Here is a 16,586-nt window from a genome sequence, read left to right as displayed (position 1 = left end):
TGACACAAATTAGACCAGGGTCCCCCATCTGATAAGATTTTTTGCTTTTAGTTGTTTTATTAGCCTACATAAAGTGTATGAAACCCATGACCAAAATAGTCATACATTCTGTCATTGTGCTACTTATGGATGGAATTATAGGAAATAAACTATGTTTTTGCTAGGGACCCCCCTCAAGGACCCCAGATCCCACTTTGAGAACCATTGTTTTATTGTATAATACTGCCCTCACGTGGATGCTGACTAAAGAGGCGATGTGATACGGACAGATGACGTAGAAATATTTCATGTCAGAAAACACTATAAACAGGCCGGCGTTTTACCAAGAATTCCAGATGATGTACGGCAAGGCAATGACCCAAATTCCCCATAGTTTGTAGTCCACTGGTCTCTTTCCAAATATAACCTACAAAACCCATCATGCATTGCTACGTAGGCGAACGTTGCACGTGTGACGTCACTAGGAGTAGAAGCCGACTACTGCTCAGTGCTTCATATCAAAAACAAGCAGCTACGTTAGCTAGCTAGCTACCCTATCTAACGTAGACAGTTGGCCCACCGTCACCAGAACTTTTACTAAGCAACTTTTAGAGCACAACAAGTTGCTGAAGGTAATTGGAGAGGGCGACTTTCCCCCCAAAAGGTAAGAGACCGCTTTCTTCAGCTGTACACCAGAGCATACTGTCCTATCAATTGTGTCGAAAGCTAACGTTAGCTTTGTTTTCGTTTGGATCGAGTGTTGGCTAGCCAGCATAGCTAACGTTAGCTTGCTAGCGAATATTCAAAGCCTTCGCTAGGCGAATTGCTTTGCTTGTGCTCGTTAGCGGAGCAAGCTTATTTTAGCGGAGCAGTTCTCGTTGAAATTGGCAATAAGGATAAACCAAAATTGGCTAGCAAACGCCGACATTATCGCTTCATAATTCATAATTGTCTTGTTCCGATATTTTATAACCTCCTTCCCCTGCCACCCTTCCTTCCTCCCTCCAACACTGAAGTCATGGCGTGTGGAGCCACCCTGAAGAGGACCATGGATTTTGATCCATTGATGAGCCCAGCATCCCCGAAAAGACGCAGATGCATCCCCGTGTCCCCGTCATCTTCATCCTCTTCATCCCCCAGGAAGTACCTCCGCATGGAACCCTCGCCATTTGGGGAATCGTCGTCAAGACTTACTGCAGGTAATGTTGACCAACTTGGCCTGCTTGCCGAGTAGGGACTTAACGTTAGGCGTTAGCAACATGTTGAGCCAGGTGATTTAAAACCAAGCTAAGCTTGCAACATTCCCGATGATCAAGTTAACTTTTGATTTCATAGCCGGTCATGTGTGTTGTGTGTCGACATGCAAAGTTTAGAGGCCTCCCTGAAGTGATGACACCTATTGTTTGATTAACAGCCCCCCTTCTCCCCTCTTGTTTTCTTTTGTCTCACTAGAACAAATCCTGACCAACATCAAGCAGGAGTACAAACGCATCCAAAAGAGGAAGCATCTAGATGGAAGCTACCAACAGCCAGAGTGCTGCTATTCTCCCGAATCCCCATCCCAGTCGTCTATTATGAGTGGCTCCAGCATGCCAGGTTGGTTAAGTAACACACTGTGTAAAGGAAAGGCATTGTCAGACCAATACAATAAACGGTGACACTACACTCTGGTAACCAGAATTTCTATGATTGTTACACACAGTATAATCACAGTAACGTGGCACTATTATTTTCTGCAGGGACATCTTCTGGAGGGGTTTCTCCAACTAGGAAAGAACAACCATTATTCACCCTTAGACAAGTTGGGATGATCTGTGAACGCCTGCTGAAAGAAAGGGAAGAGAAGGTGCGGGAGGAATACGAGGAGACTATGACTTCAAAATTGGCAGGTGGGTACACTTTTCAAATGTTTAATATACACTTTGTTTTCCTTTCTCGATAAAATGCTTAATTTGAATAGATGTGTCTAAATAAACAAGATTCTGTCCTGATATGTAATAAATGAATTCAGGATGAGAAATTGCAATACAAAATATTGCTGGTCAACAACTAGATGATGCAACTGGCTGTTTTTGCTTTGTGAATTCAGATTTAATACATGGATTGACTGATGTCTCATTACCTATTTTAACTGTATATCGTTGTTGGTGTGTGGTCTGAATACCTGTGGTTTAAAGAACTGTCTAATGGTGACACTGCTTCTGCTGTCTCCTGTCCTGTACATTTCAGAACAATATGACACCTTTGTGAAGTTCACACATGATCAGTTGATGCGACGATTTGGGGAGCAACCTGCAAGCTGTGAGTTTTGTTTTCATCAATCTAAAATTGTCATCACGAGACAATGAGAAATTAATGGAATTTGGCTTGAATTCCACCTATGACGTTTAAGCTAATATGTCTGGTTTCTTTATTTTATTTCTTCTTCTCCAGATGTTTCCTGAGTGTGGCACCGAATCTTTGCAAGACAACTTTCTCTTGCTGCAAGCTATCAAGTGATACTTTGAGAAAGGAAACAAGCCCATCAATGCAAGAGATTCAGATTAGCTAGTTTAAATGAAACTTTTCTTACTGTGCCATATTTCTGTCTTTGGGCAAAGGTTTATATGAAGCCGTTGTCAGTGGTTACCACTCTGTTGTAAGCAACTAGGTGCTTCCTAATGTAAATTTATGGACCCTATCTCTACCAGTGGCCTATGTTTCTCCTGCTGTACGTGTATCTACAGTTATCTCACTTTTGTAATGATTCCCGGCATTCCAAGCTGTGTTATTCATTGTTTGATTTCTTTTGTTACATGTATATATGATAAAGCAATGTAGAATTTTACACAAGGTTTGCTGGTCAATCTCAAAGCAAGTGGAAGAAACAAGTTAGTATAACAAAGAGAAAGAGTTTGCAGTTTGCCCCCAGTTCATAGCTTTGGAATTGAGCATAAGCGGGCTATTTTTTTCTCTCTCCCTATCAATATTTTATTTATTTTGACATTTGTTTTCCTGGTATTACTTTCAAACCAATTAATGTACTTAGTGGGAAAAAACAAACAATAAAGTGTTTTAAGAATTGATGAGGCTTATTTTATGGTGTTGATGGTATGCTTCTAATGAACTGATGTACTGTTAGCACCATTCAGATTTATTTATTTGCTTTGAGCTATTCATTCAGTTCTAGTTATAAAGAAGATAAGAGATATTCTGTTACACTTTAAGAGCTTTCAGGATAATATATTCACTGTTAAACTTAAGTCCAAAAGCTATTCCCTTTCCCCAAAGGTAGAGGGAAGTTTGTGAACAAAGATGTCTACACCTGACACCTTTATTCCAGATTTTTCATGGAAGGAGAGAAACTATTCCTGGTTACATTAGTTTGATCGTGTCTTTTGATTACATATCTACGCCATGCCTCCAGTATGGCGCTGTACTGGTTGAGTCAGAAAAGTACAAGTTGAATTTAGCTTTTCCATATCACTGCAGCTAGAACTGTTCATCACTTTCTAGGACTTTGCACGAGTGTACTCGTATGTTATAAGTATAATGTGTCATTTAGCCTAATACACACTGAAGAAAAAGAAAAAAAGAGTAGCCCGCAATGATTTGATCATATGCTAACCAAATATATTTTATTTGAAAAAGGAAACATTTATACAGTACAAAATGTAAATCTCCAAGTCCAACTCAATGCACTTGGGTGAATAGTATGCTTTGTAATTGATGAAAGGAGAAAGCTCAGACAAAGTGGAGTTTTGAGATTCAAGCTATTATTAGCAGCCTCCCCAGGTGAGTCGAGCCACATGGTCGGTCTTCTGCTTGGTGGACTTGATGAAACCCAGAAACTCGAGCTCTGACACAGCCTGGATGAAACGAGCACTACAGAACAGTTCAGGAATAAGAAGTGTAAATTAAGGCATAACCCAGTGGTCGCGACCCTACGTGGGGTCGCCTGGAATTCAAATAGGGTCGCCTGATTTCTTTTTTTTTTTAGACCACACCCAATTTAATACTACCGAAGATGATTAGGGTCACTTGCGTTTTGTGTGTGTGTGTTAGTTCTGAGTTTAAAGTGATAATCTCTAAGATTTCAGCTTTGTTCTCTTGGGTGACACCTATGGCGATGAGTGGTAATTGCAGGTGACATTGTATTATGTGACATTACTAATGTCACATAATGTCACTATATAGTGCAAAGGCTTCCATCAATGGACCATAGCCTCAACCAACATTGTGGGTGACTCTTAATTATATATTTTTTATTTTGATGAAAATCTTTGGGATTATAACTTTAAATCAGGATTCTGAGAATAAAGTCAGAGTTTTGAGATTAAAGTCAGAATTCTCAGACTAAAGTCAGAATTCTGCGTGGGAAAAGAAGCATACTAATGTCACTGATGACATTATCGACAGTGTGCCGGAATTTGAATGTCACAGGTCCCTAGATTTTTGCGACGTCAAAATAGGGTCACGAGCCGAAAAAGGTTGGGAAGCCCTGGCATAACCCCTGACCAAAACAATTAAAAACACTGACTTACTTTGAGCTTTCAAGGAAATCAATACCCCTGAAGACTACATGCATTTTGAAACCTTATCAAACACTGACAGCAACCAATTTGTCACATCCTGTTACACGTTTCCCTGGAGCTAACCCTTGATAATTATCTCAATATCTCTTAAAGATTCTTCACCAGCATCACTGTTAAATATTGCAGTAGCTTGCCTTGTACCTTGTTCATTTGATCACATCTCATGACCTGTCATTCAGCGTTATGTTATTGCACAGATGAGCTATACGTTATGCTATACGTTATGTTATTCATTTACCTGCACAGATAAGCTATACGCATGTATACAAATTAGGGGGGAAACATGTTTGTATATCAAGTCATGGAAGGATACTGTTTGACTTCGTCCACTTTCCCGTAATCATCAGAATGGGGATCTTTACCCTCAGCAGCAGAGACCACAGTGGCGTAGGCCTGGAATAAACACAAACACACTCAGCCTTTTGTTCAACAGCAGCCTGTCCATCACCTTATCACTCCAGTCTGCTCTGTTATCTGTTGCTGCCGAGTTGAGTCAGACCTCTATGCAACTTTAGCAAATAAATAAATCTATACATAACTGGCGGGGTGGGGGGGTGGAACTTTTGATATCTTTCTCAAATTCTGGATATCATGTAGGCAGTTTCCAGTCTTAAAACTCAACAATGTATGTCTTTGTGCACATTCTGTTATATCTAATAATATAAATAATAACACTACCGTAATTATAATAATAATGTCAGCCTTTATTGATCCTTTTAGGAAAATCATTCCTTGATCGGTTTTAACTGTGGTCCTCTGTTTGAAGGACAGTGTCTCTCCTCAATGCCATCCTGCTGCCCAAAATGCTATTCTAAACAATTTGAAATACAAAATGTGACCAAGGAACTCAGGATTGTCTGATATTCAAACTGAATGGCTATTTCTGCCTAGTAACGGATGCTGATTGGCCTGATCAGATTTGTATTCCGTAAAACCACTGTTAATGGAAGCATTTCGACCTGAATGTAGCGAGTGATTCAGGTGCTGGTGTCAAGCAAATTTTAAAGCAAAGTTGAAAAGTGGTGTTGAGTGAGTAAAAGGCAATTAATCTGAGGTTATAAACTTACAGAGGTCACTTGCATTCATTAAAATAGGGTACCGGTAATTAAGTCATCACCCTGACATCAAATGTTTTGGTTTAAACTCACCTCTAGCCAGTCATAAAGGTTGATCAGCCTGCCGCACTCCAGATGCAGCTTGTACACGATGCAGATATCAGGAGCGGCGTTAGAGACGGTCCCGTCTTCAGTCGTTAGGCTGTCATTCTTTCAAAAATAAAAAAAGTGAAAGTGGTTGATAAGAAGGACAAGGTCTTAGTTGTCAAACCTCTCAAAGTATATACAGTATGTCGTACACACTTTGACACTCATAGCTCATTTTTTTCCAAAGTGATAGCACTAAAAAACATCCTGGGAGACATCGGAATTGGTAGTTGTATCAGTTGTATTACAGTGAGCATATTTTCATTATCTTCAGTCCCTCCTCGTGCTAAGTGGGTTACCCATATGACAGTACAAAGCAGTGACTAAGAGGCACCTGGAGGTAGTGGTAGGGATTGCTTAGTGCAGTCTGAATGGTGGTGCGAGGCGTGGCATTGAGGTGGCGTCTCAGAACAGCAGAGGAACTGTAGTAGCACACCTCGCTCAGTGTCTGAGACTCTGGAGGGGACAGGTGACACCTGGTAGGATGGACACATGTAGGCTGCGTAAGTATTTTTACAAGATTTATGTTATGCTGCATCACATTGTCAGTCGTGTTATAAACTCCAGAGCTAGAATATAATCCGTCTCACCTTACTAAGCCATCAATAAACTCTAGGGCTTCATTTCGTAGAATCCCAAACTGACTCATTTTCTTGGATCTCCGAGTCTCCTTCATCTCCAGCAGTGTCTAGAGTATATGGGGATATTCCGTCACACATCAGAGAGGTGGAGAACCTTTTCACAGAAACACAGTGAAGCTAACTTCTTTTGTGTATTGGTGAGCTACCTTCTGCAGCTGGAACAGATCTGTTTTCTTCAGACTTTTCCCAGGAGAGGTGATGTCTTCCACGTTGGCAGCAGTTTCACCAGAGGCTTCTGTTGAGAATGGATGCAAGAGACAAAAACAGGCATGGAGTTAAGGATATGTAGAATACTTACATTGCTTATAACACTGGAAATGGATGCATCATCTGAGGAAAGGGAATGCATGCATAGCAAAGAGTAGAAGAGAGACAAATCCGTGTAGGTACTGGAAACATTAAGGCCATATCCATGCCCCCTCCCTCATCTTAATCATCACTACTTACTGTCCAACTGATTAAATTTGTCAAGCAGGTCTTCCAGTTGGACAAGAACATTCCTCATCTTCTTCGATTTGACAGGCTTCAGGATCTCAGCACACCTCTGCAGCGATGCCACCACCTCATCCTTTGCCAACATACTGGTGGGAAATGGCAGGTTTACAGTGAAGAGATGGCACATACAGATACAGACTGGTGGGCTAAAAGTGTCTGACTTTTCACTGGGTCGTTACTGGAGAAGTGGCAGGTTTACAGTGAAGAGATGGCAGATACAGATACAGACTGGTGGGCTAAAAGTGTCTGACATTTCACTGGGTCGTTACTGGAGAAGTGGCAGGTTTACAGTGAAGAGATGGCAGATACAGATACAGACTGGTGGGCTAAAAGTGTCTGACATTTCACTGGGTCGTTACTGGAGAAGTGGCAGGTTTACAGTGAAGAGATGGCAGATACAGATACAGACTGGTGGGCTAAAAGTGTCTGACATTTCACTGGGTCGTTACTGGAGAAGTGGCAGGTTTACAGTGAAGAGATGGCACATACAGATACAGACTGGTGGGCTAAAAGTGTCTGACTTTTCACTGGCTTGTTACTGGAGAAGGGGCTGGTTTGTCCAGAGGTGTCGATTCCCCCTAAATGACGACAGCCAAATCTCAAATAGCCAAGATAGAATTCAACTGTTATAATCCGTTTAGCCACCAGGAGGCGCAGTAAGCTGGCCTCTCGTGGCAAAATGTGTAAATCAATGCTTGAAACTACAGCAGCATAAAACAGATTCTCCCCATGCAAATAAGAAAATAAGGTCAAATTTAATTTGATACATTAAAACTAGTGCACTTTTAAGGGTACCTCAACAGACAGCTAGTATAAAGTATTAGTACAGTCAAACTGATCCAATTCACAACACAGAAGTGGCAACAGACACTTGCACATAAAAGATATGTCTGGACTCAAGTGTCTGGCAATTGTGTTACCAACTAGATGGGCCAACTACTTTTGGGTCTGCATGACTAGTGTGTTAACATGAAATAGCTAACCTGTATGTGTGCCCATCGTTGGTGCAGACTATAGCCTTGAGGTGTCTTGTCTCGCTCATATTGATAGCCATTTAAAGTGGCACTTCGCCGAAAACAATGCTGATTTATTTTGCACATGGTCTCACACATATCCAAAAACTGTAAACAGTTTAGCGGGCATTCATTTAGTTTGATGGTTATTGAGAGTTGATTTGATTTAGGTTGATTGCCCTTGATGTCATCGGAAGGCACTGAATCACTGGGTTCTATCAATTACAATCTTCCGATGACATCACTGTACTGTACAACTACATTCATTTATGCTAAAAAGTCCCCCATTAAAGCTCCTAACACCTATCCTGATCCTACGCAATGCATTCGGTTCATATTGTGGAATCAATCAGACAGTGTGTACGCTGTCAAAGTACATAAGCTTGTCAAATTATCTATTGACTACTTCTGGCATGCACAAGCACATGAAACACAAAAATTAGGCCATTCCAAATTTTGCCAGAATGGCTCGAAAACTGTGCTTGTGCTTGTGTGTGTGTGTGTGTGTGTGTGTGTGTGTGTGTGTGTGTGTGTGTGTGTGTGTGTGTGTGTGTGTGTGTGTGTGTGTGTGTGTGTGTGTGCACACGTGTGAGAGAGTATGCTTGCACATAGAGATGTTGGCACACCTTGGCAGGCAGGAATGTGAATCTCAACGACATGGATTCAAGTGGATTTTTATTGCTGTCTTATGTGAGCAGAGTGCCATCACGTGGTGAAGGATTGAAATTGCAAAAAAAAAAAATTTTTTAGTGGGCCTGGCTTCCATAGGCACTGGCTGAAGAGAAGAGGAAGTGGCTAGTTTGACACGGAAGATCTGCAAATCATCTTAGCATTTTGGTGAGGTGTATTTACATACGAATAATTTACACAACAAATAGCATGCATGTAGGTTCTGTGCATATTCTTACTTCAATGAGTGACTGCTCAAACCTGCCCACATTGTCAGTCATTTAGATTTATTTATGACTACGGTATATATATATCAACTACTACTAATACATTGCTTGTCACTGTCAGTCCCAGATGGCAGATAGAAGTTATTTATCCAGTCTTACTTGAGAAGCTGCAGGGCTGATTGGTACTCCTCATTCTCCCATACATTCCTCTCCAGACAGAATATATGGAGCTCCCGGATCTGTAACAAAGAGACAGACAACTTCACCACTGTCCCAACACATGAAACATATGGAGGTGAAGAGGTACAGTCAATCATTTATTAGTATTATTTCAACATAGCAAAATAGGTCCTTGCCTGTTTTCCAAGGGGGTACTTGGGCAATGATGAGGTCAGAGTGTGCAGACACCTCAGGATGGGGTAATAGTTCTTGTGGTATTTGTGAATGCTCTTGATCAGCTTCTGGCACACCTCCTGAAAACAGAGGAAGAAGCCTTATAAATAAACCTGAAGTGTTTAGACCATGTCAAGAAATGTGCACTCATTAATGGCTGGTGGTACAGAGCTACAGATTAGCCTCAAGATAAAGAGTGCACCTTTATGTGAGTGTCATCAGTCAACAGATCCACTTGTTCCTGAGGTTCCTGCTTCTCGACATACCTGGACGGAATTCACAAGGCTTAGATTACATTGAAAGGCCGGGTCTCTCACATGTGAAAGGGTGTAAAACATAAACACTATGTATAGAGACAGTCCGCATGTCTGGGAACGCCCACAAAATGTTAAACGGCTGGCGAGCGAGTGGGGTAAAACCGCCGATATAGCTCACCAAAAGACGGGGCTGCGGCTCTAAACTACATGTTTGGGGGTTCTAGAGCAGAACACAAGACGTCTGCTCAGATGTGCGTTTACTTCGGTGGTTAAATCCCGAAACGTGTCTGCCTGGGCTGGGCTATCAGCTAAATTCTAACTTTGCTGAATGGATAGAACGGGGGAATTTACCCCACCCTGACCCCGCCCCCAGGCTAACCCAGCGTTTATTGTGGCCGTTCCTAGAGCCTGTATGGGCATTCCCAGACATGCGGACTGTAGGGGTGTCACGATACACTCAGTTCACGATACGATACGTATCACGATACTGGGTTCACGATAACGATACGATACGATACGATTTTAACAATATTTTTTTAAACTTGAATAATGACAATATATGACTGGAAAAGTAGTATTTTATTTGAAATGCACAAATACAAAACATGCTGTTGTGGGAAATTGTTATTACAATAACAACTAGAAAAAACATGAGATTGGAGATAAGGCTTATCTTGAAATAGAATGAGTTACACCGTCACTTAGATTTACTTTGAACTAAAAGGTTTCTCAGCAGTATAAATTCTCATTATGCATCTTCAGTTTTTCTTCAAACTCAAACAACAAGACTTTTCTTAGTCTATTTTTTATGCATCTTCAGTTTTTCCTGTCAAGTAAACAGTTTTGCCAGAAAATCAATTGAATGGTTTCTCTCCTGTATAACTTCTCATGTGTCTCTTCAGAGACTTGTTCAACTGAACTACTTTCCACACATTGAACTTCAACAAACAAAGACGTTTCTTTGTCTACTTTTGAAAAAAAAAAAAAAATTTTTTTTTTTTTTTTCACGATATGAGATTTCATCTCAACGATACATATCGTGACGTTTTACTATCGCGAAATTTCGTGGGACGATATATTGTGACACCCCTAGCGGACTGTCTCTATGAATGCTTTTGCCTGACTACCTCTCCTTAAACAATGCGAGGTCAATCAGTGAAGGGGAGAGGAAGTAAGCATGGCACACTGGTGGAAAGGTAATTATGTGTGTACCTCCTGAATGAAGGCAGCTGCCTGACCCTCTCCAGGTCCTGGTGACCAAGCTGCATGACATTAACCAGGGCCTCCCTCTTCTTACAGCACAGTACACTGAGAGGCTGAGAGTGGAAGTGCTCCAGCAGGGCCAGCTATAGACCGACAGAGCAGAGATTTATCTCACACGGATTGAAATAAACTCAAAAGACATCTACAGACAGGAAGACAGTACAAAGATAAGAGACACAGATAAGACACACAGAACAGACATTTGGATGGTACTCCAGTGTTTCCCACAGGATTTTGAGTATTTGTGGTGGGGGACCGCAGACCCCCTAGGGGGGTGCGGGGACATGCCCCCCGCGAGATTTTTTTAAACATTTTAAAGTAAAATGCATGAATTTGGTGTACTTTGAGAAAGCTTAAGAGCAAAATTAAAAGGCTAGATCTATGAAGAACATGTCATCATTACTGTGCTGTGGGTTTACAATGACAAATTAAATTTCTCCATATAGGTCAGGGATACTCAACTTGCTTTGTCACTTTTGTGAAATGATAGAAGGCGAGGGGCCAGTTAATAAACAAACAATATAAATTTTTCTGTAGCGGATTGTAGGTTTTTGGGGTATCAGCCGGAGTTTAGGCTGACAATGTTGTGCACACCGGATAGTTAGTTAGGTTAAGTTAGTTAGGTTAAGTACATACATAAGTGCCTGGGTAGCGAGCAGATGGCGGTATTTGACAATTTAGCAGCTAAATCATAGATTATTGAAAGATATTCCATATTCCAGACTGAAATGCTATAACAGAAGTATTGGCCAGAATGACATGAACATTTATTGGACACTTATTTAGCGGATATCTTGCATGTTGCGTTCAGGTGCACTGTAAAAAAAAAAAAAAAAAAAAAATTGGTCAACATCTTATTGTGGCGGTCAAAATATTATTGTGGCGGCCCGCCACAAATTCCTTTATGTATGGGAAACACTGCTACTCCCTACCTGTAGGCCCTTGATGAAGTTTCTCACGGAGAAATCGTGGTAGAGGAAGATGCTGATCAGCACCTGCAGCACCTTACCACTGAGCTTGAAAGGGAACTTAGGCGTCAGGACCAGCTGGAGACACAGGCAACACAGAAAATACAATTGACTTAGTGGGATTTCATTAGCATAATAAGCCCATATGAGGCCAACATTCATTTAGTGTAGAGCAACGGATCCCTAGCTTTGTTGTACTCGTATGACATTTTGACCAGGCTATTCTGGACAGTTTGCAGACAGTTTTAATCAGAATATTTAGTATTTATGTTAAGTTCTGTGTAATTTAAGAAAAGAAAAGGCTGATGATCAATAGCAAAGTAATATAATAAACATCATTGGAAACTAGACCACCTTGCATACAAAATACACAAGAAAAAGAGAACAAAAAGATCACTTACACCCTCCCAACACCAATTCTTTTTACAAAATACCACAGTACATAACATTTGTCTCAATCCCAAACTGTGTAAAACAAATGAAAACAGGACATAATTGGTCTTGTCTACTACAGTATAACAAAAGGAAACAGGACATAATTGGTCCTGTCTACTACAGTATAACAAAAGGAAACAGGAGATAATTGATCCTGTCTACTACAGTATAACAAAAGGAAACAGGACATAATTGATCCTGTCTACTACAGTATAACAAAAGGAAACAGAACATAATTGATCCTGTCTACTACAGTATAACAAAAGGAAACAGGACATAATTGATCCTGTCTACTACAGTATAACAAAAGGAAACAGAACATAATTGATCCTGTCTACTACAGTATAACAAATGGAAACAGGACATAATTGATCCTGTCTACTACAGTATAACAAAAGGAAACAGAACATAATTGATCCTGTCTACTACAGTATAACAAAAGGAAACAGGACATAATTGATCCTGTCTACTACAGTATAACAAAAGGAAACAGGACATAATTGATCCTGTCTACTACAGTATAACAAAAGGAAACAGGACATAATTGATCCTGTCTACTACAGTATGTATGTTGTTGCTGCTGTTTTACCCTTGGTTGCCTAATCACTCACAGGTTTACAGAGGGACTGCAGTGAAACACAAGATTAAATTATCAATGAGATCAAGCAGAATAACGTTACAGTTGAACAGATTCAGGAAATGCTGAATACTTTGGACCTTGGTTGCTTGAAAGTTAAAAAAAGAAAAAAGCCTGCAGCAGTTGCATGAGCTCCTCAAACAAACATGACAAATCCCACTGATTCTCAACACAAATTGTAGGATTTTCAAAGTATAAGAGGAGCAGCCATTCAATTAAAAGTGTACGTAGCATGTGCAATGGGTCCTGCAAGAATCTCATATATTTAATTAAGCATAACTTTGATAAAAAGGTGTGATCTTGCGCTCAGAGATAGTGGTTACTATACATTAAGTCCTTCACTTCTGGAACCACATTGTCTTTGTGTTTGAAGAAAAATACAAAAAAAGTGAGAGGAATGGCCACTGGGCTTTTACACCAAAAACATGTGATGTTCATACATTTCCTCTGTGAACCTCTGATGCGTTTCCTCTGACTGTACTGCATGTCAGGGTGAAATGTACCTTGTCTATGACTGTGGCCAGGTGCTGGGTGCAGGACAGAGACTGGAAGAGCTCAATGCAAAGCAGGGAAGACACCGAGTGCGGCAGCATATGCTGGATGGTGCTGGGTGAGGTGGCAATGCCAAAGATGAACATCAGGGGAAGATGTTCCACGTACCGACTGTGAAAAGAGTTCACACACATCACAATCTATCACATGAACAAGCAAAGGGGATACAAATAAGTTTCCTATCTTGTTATGTCTCATAATAGTCTGAAAAACATGTTACAAAATCAAAAATATAAGACACTGGCCTTGTACTATTGCATCGACAATTGTTATATTTTATTGATGCTACTTTCAAGTCTTTTTTCTGAGAGTATGTTGATTTGGTGGTGTTGCTTCCAACAATTCTACAAGCTACCATCTTGATCTTCTGACTAAACAAACAACACAGCTATAAACTGTTAACAAAATTAGCTAAGTTAACCTGGGAGAAAAGCTTCAAAGCTCCTCTTGTTGTTTGTGTCCAATGAAGACAACAGATTTTGAGAACGCTAAGTGCTTCATGTGAAATGAGAATTTCACAGTGGGGCATCATTTTCAAATTTTACAAAACCACATCATCAGTGTTAGCTTCATCTGCAAGATAGCCATATAAAGCAGAGGATTTTTTACATTGCAATAAAATGTATTAATGGTGGTTGTATATAAATAATAATAATAATAATAATGATGATGATGATGATGATGATGATGATGATGATAATAATGCTGTTTTATATTTCTAAGTGGGTGGCCTACTAAAGCAGACTTATTTGAGAGCTGTAGAACTCCATGACCATTTCACTGAAACCAAGAATCTGGAAACAGTCGATAATCCCAGAGTTCCTAGTTACCTGCAGATGAGTATGAAGTCCTGGAGAACTCTTGGGTTGAAGGCCTCCAAGTCTTTGAAGATAATGATAATGGGGGGCTGCTGGTGTTCGTCTTTGAGAGGAGAACTACGCTTTTTTCCTGGAGTATTAGTGTTGGATTTCTGAAATAAAAACGAACTAAATATATTATCCACATGATACACCAGGATTAAAAAGGTGCTTTCAATTGATCATAACATGTATTTGCTCTTTATGTTACATGTCAGACATCAACTCAAATCAAACTCCAACCTGTCCTACCATTGTCTTGGTGTTGTACCAGTCACAGAGTGCACTGAGGGAGCAGTGCACTCCCTTGTTGTACAGCTGGGTGCTGGTCTGCTTGGCCTCTTCATCATCCTCATCCACAGACACAACAGTGTTCATCAGCCTCTCCAGAACCCTCTGCATCAGATGCTTCAAAGCTGAGATGATAAAGCAGAGATATAGAGTTGAAAGCACTAAATGTAAACGAGGTACATAGAGAAATCATTATTGAGCCAATGCCCTTACTCTTAAGACAGTGGTTCTCAACCTTTTTGAGCCGCAACCCCCAAAAACCTTTAGGCTGGGGTTCGTGGCCCCCCTTCCTGCCGCTGCCCAACCAAACCAACGACTTCCCAGTGTGTACGCATTCCCACACGGATTTCACACACTCAGTGGAATGTTTTTTTTATAGTTTATAGTTGATATAGCTTTACATACAATACATTAAATCATTGGTATGGGAGATTTAATCCTCATGGGAGAAAAAACATTTTCCATTTTTCTTTTTTGACAATCATCCTGCGATCCCCCCAAATAATCTTGCGACCGCCTGGGGGGCCCCAACCCCCAGGTTGAGAACCACTGCTCTAAAACAGAAATAATCTAAATTTCTTGAAGTCAACCCCCTTACCTCCGCACTCTTTGGCCTGTACAGAGGCCACATGAGGAGTCACAGACTGTTGGAGTAAGTCATACAGGCTCTGGAAGGTCATGTCATGGTCCGGCACATTCACCCCTATGAAGGATATCAAAGGAAAAGACAAGTAGACAAAATGTATGCTAATATTAGGGTTATGATAAGCACTCAAAGGCATAGCACACCACAGATGCAGATAGGGAGAGCGCCATTCATTGTTTTAATCATTTCAAATCGCACTGGGTGAAATCGGTTATATGATTAATGCAAACGTCAAATGTCTCATCACCGACATACCAAGCACAAGAGCCGCTGTGGGAATCTCACTGGCCCTCATCCGCAATGTCCAGTCATCTGCACCACTCTGGAAAGTGGACGAGAATCTTCTGGTGAACTCCAGCAAGCTGTCCAGGATTTTCCTGTTGAGTTCATCCTGTAAAACCTTACAAACAAAGACAATGTGTTAAAAAAAAGAGAGAGAAAAAAAATCATTTTCTCCCCAATTGTACTTGGCCAGTTCCCCCTGCTGCCCCAGGCAGTGTTTAACAAAATATATCCGGTAAGTTCATCTTGTAAAACCTTCCATCACATTTAATTCAATCTATTCCTGTGTCAAACAAAACTGGAGTTGACACATTTAAGCAAATGTACGGTATCTATTTTTATGCTAAAGACAAGCTCAAACTCCTTGATAGATAGCACTGTTTCCACATTGTTTTACTGTGTGAATTCTGTTGCGATGTTACTGTCCTACATACAGGTTATTTCTTCTCACCTCTGCGTCAGTTTTCATTTTGTCCCATAGATCCTGACAGAGTTTGAATCGCAGTTCACTGTTCTCAGTACCTTCACAGCCATGAATGAAATAATCCTCTGTGGAGAAAAGGTAAACCTAAAATTACTAACGTTAGCAAACATATCTCACATGTCTGAAAACTAAACTAACGTTACTTTTCAGACCAGGGACCATGTTGGAAATAAGTGTCTGCCTACACTTTTACATGTCATCTCTTTGATGGTTTTTATTGTCTTCTGTATCCATAAAATCAACCAATCGATTCATCATGAACACTGGACTCACCCACGCCGAGTGTCTTCTGTTTCTTTCTAGCACTAGGCTTGAAAACAAAGCAGCCCTGAAATAACAATAGCCAAACAGTTGTCAGCAAGTAAAACATAATAGAAAGACAACTTCAAGAAACCGTAACGATATGTTTACATGTTCATTATGAAGACAACGTAAACATTACCTTTGATACAGATGAAGTAGACATTCCAGCGTTGAATGTAACGCAACTGTAACGTTAGGATAATATGCTGTCGCTGGATAACATCGAAATATTACAGTAACGTTACTTGAAAATGTTATTTACGTTAGGAGTTACAGATAACATAATAGCTGTCCGACAGGCCACTTCCTGTACCATACTTCCCGCCAGTATGACGTTGGCGGAAAAGGTTGTGTTCAGTGGCGTCGTTACGTAACAAACCTATACCTGTGTAGATTGACCAGACCAAATCACTGTTTG

The 16,586-nt window shown here is 40.6% G+C and overlaps 2 protein-coding genes across 2 annotated transcripts; one reads left to right on the top strand and one right to left on the bottom strand.

The window, feature by feature from the left end:
• Positions 1-479: 479 nt before the first annotated feature.
• Positions 480-3,042, top strand: LOC310773892 (akirin-2-like). Its single transcript, XM_083633888.1, has 6 exons — positions 480-643; positions 996-1,178; positions 1,432-1,575; positions 1,719-1,868; positions 2,209-2,280; positions 2,413-3,042. Exons 2-6 carry the CDS (start codon positions 998-1,000, stop codon positions 2,421-2,423), a joined length of 558 nt encoding a protein of 185 aa, XP_083490014.1. The 5' UTR covers positions 480-643; positions 996-997; the 3' UTR covers positions 2,424-3,042.
• A 641-nt stretch (positions 3,043-3,683) lies between these two features.
• Positions 3,684-16,445, bottom strand: orc3 (origin recognition complex, subunit 3). Its single transcript, XM_083632757.1, has 20 exons — positions 16,308-16,445; positions 16,139-16,193; positions 15,833-15,930; positions 15,355-15,499; positions 15,052-15,156; positions 14,415-14,578; positions 14,136-14,275; positions 13,257-13,416; positions 11,646-11,759; positions 10,663-10,796; positions 9,396-9,459; positions 9,157-9,273; positions 8,960-9,039; positions 6,844-6,977; positions 6,543-6,631; positions 6,346-6,443; positions 6,090-6,231; positions 5,702-5,818; positions 4,867-4,946; positions 3,684-3,843 (listed from the first exon to the last, which is right to left on the bottom strand). Exons 1-20 carry the CDS (start codon positions 16,329-16,331, stop codon positions 3,738-3,740), a joined length of 2,166 nt encoding a protein of 721 aa, XP_083488883.1. The 5' UTR covers positions 16,332-16,445; the 3' UTR covers positions 3,684-3,737.
• Between the last annotated feature and the right edge of the window lie 141 nt (positions 16,446-16,586).

Source organism: Poromitra crassiceps, assembly GCF_964638095.1.
Source record: "Poromitra crassiceps genome assembly, chromosome: 3".
Lineage (NCBI taxonomy): Eukaryota > Metazoa > Chordata > Actinopteri > Beryciformes > Melamphaidae > Poromitra > Poromitra crassiceps.
The sequence above is the reverse complement of the archived record's forward strand: the minus strand, read 5'-3'. Positions and strand labels throughout refer to the sequence as shown.

Excerpts from the sequence above, each read along its gene's own strand:
- LOC310773892 (XM_083633888.1), top strand. The coding sequence starts at position 998 with ATGGCGTGTGGAGCCACCCTGAAGAGGACCATGGATTTTGATCCATTG. Across the intron at positions 1,576-1,718 it reads GAGTGGCTCCAGCATGCCAG|GGACATCTTCTGGAGGGGTT; the intron begins GTTGGTTAAGTA and ends TATTTTCTGCAG. Across the intron at positions 1,869-2,208 it reads TATGACTTCAAAATTGGCAG|AACAATATGACACCTTTGTG; the intron begins GTGGGTACACTT and ends TGTACATTTCAG.
- orc3 (XM_083632757.1), bottom strand. The coding sequence starts at position 16,331 with ATGTCTACTTCATCTGTATCAAAG. Across the intron at positions 15,157-15,354 it reads CACAGCGGCTCTTGTGCTTG|GGGTGAATGTGCCGGACCAT; the intron begins GTATGTCGGTGA and ends TATCCTTCATAG. Across the intron at positions 9,460-10,662 it reads CAGCTGCCTTCATTCAGGAG|GTATGTCGAGAAGCAGGAAC; the intron begins GTACACACATAA and ends AATTCCGTCCAG.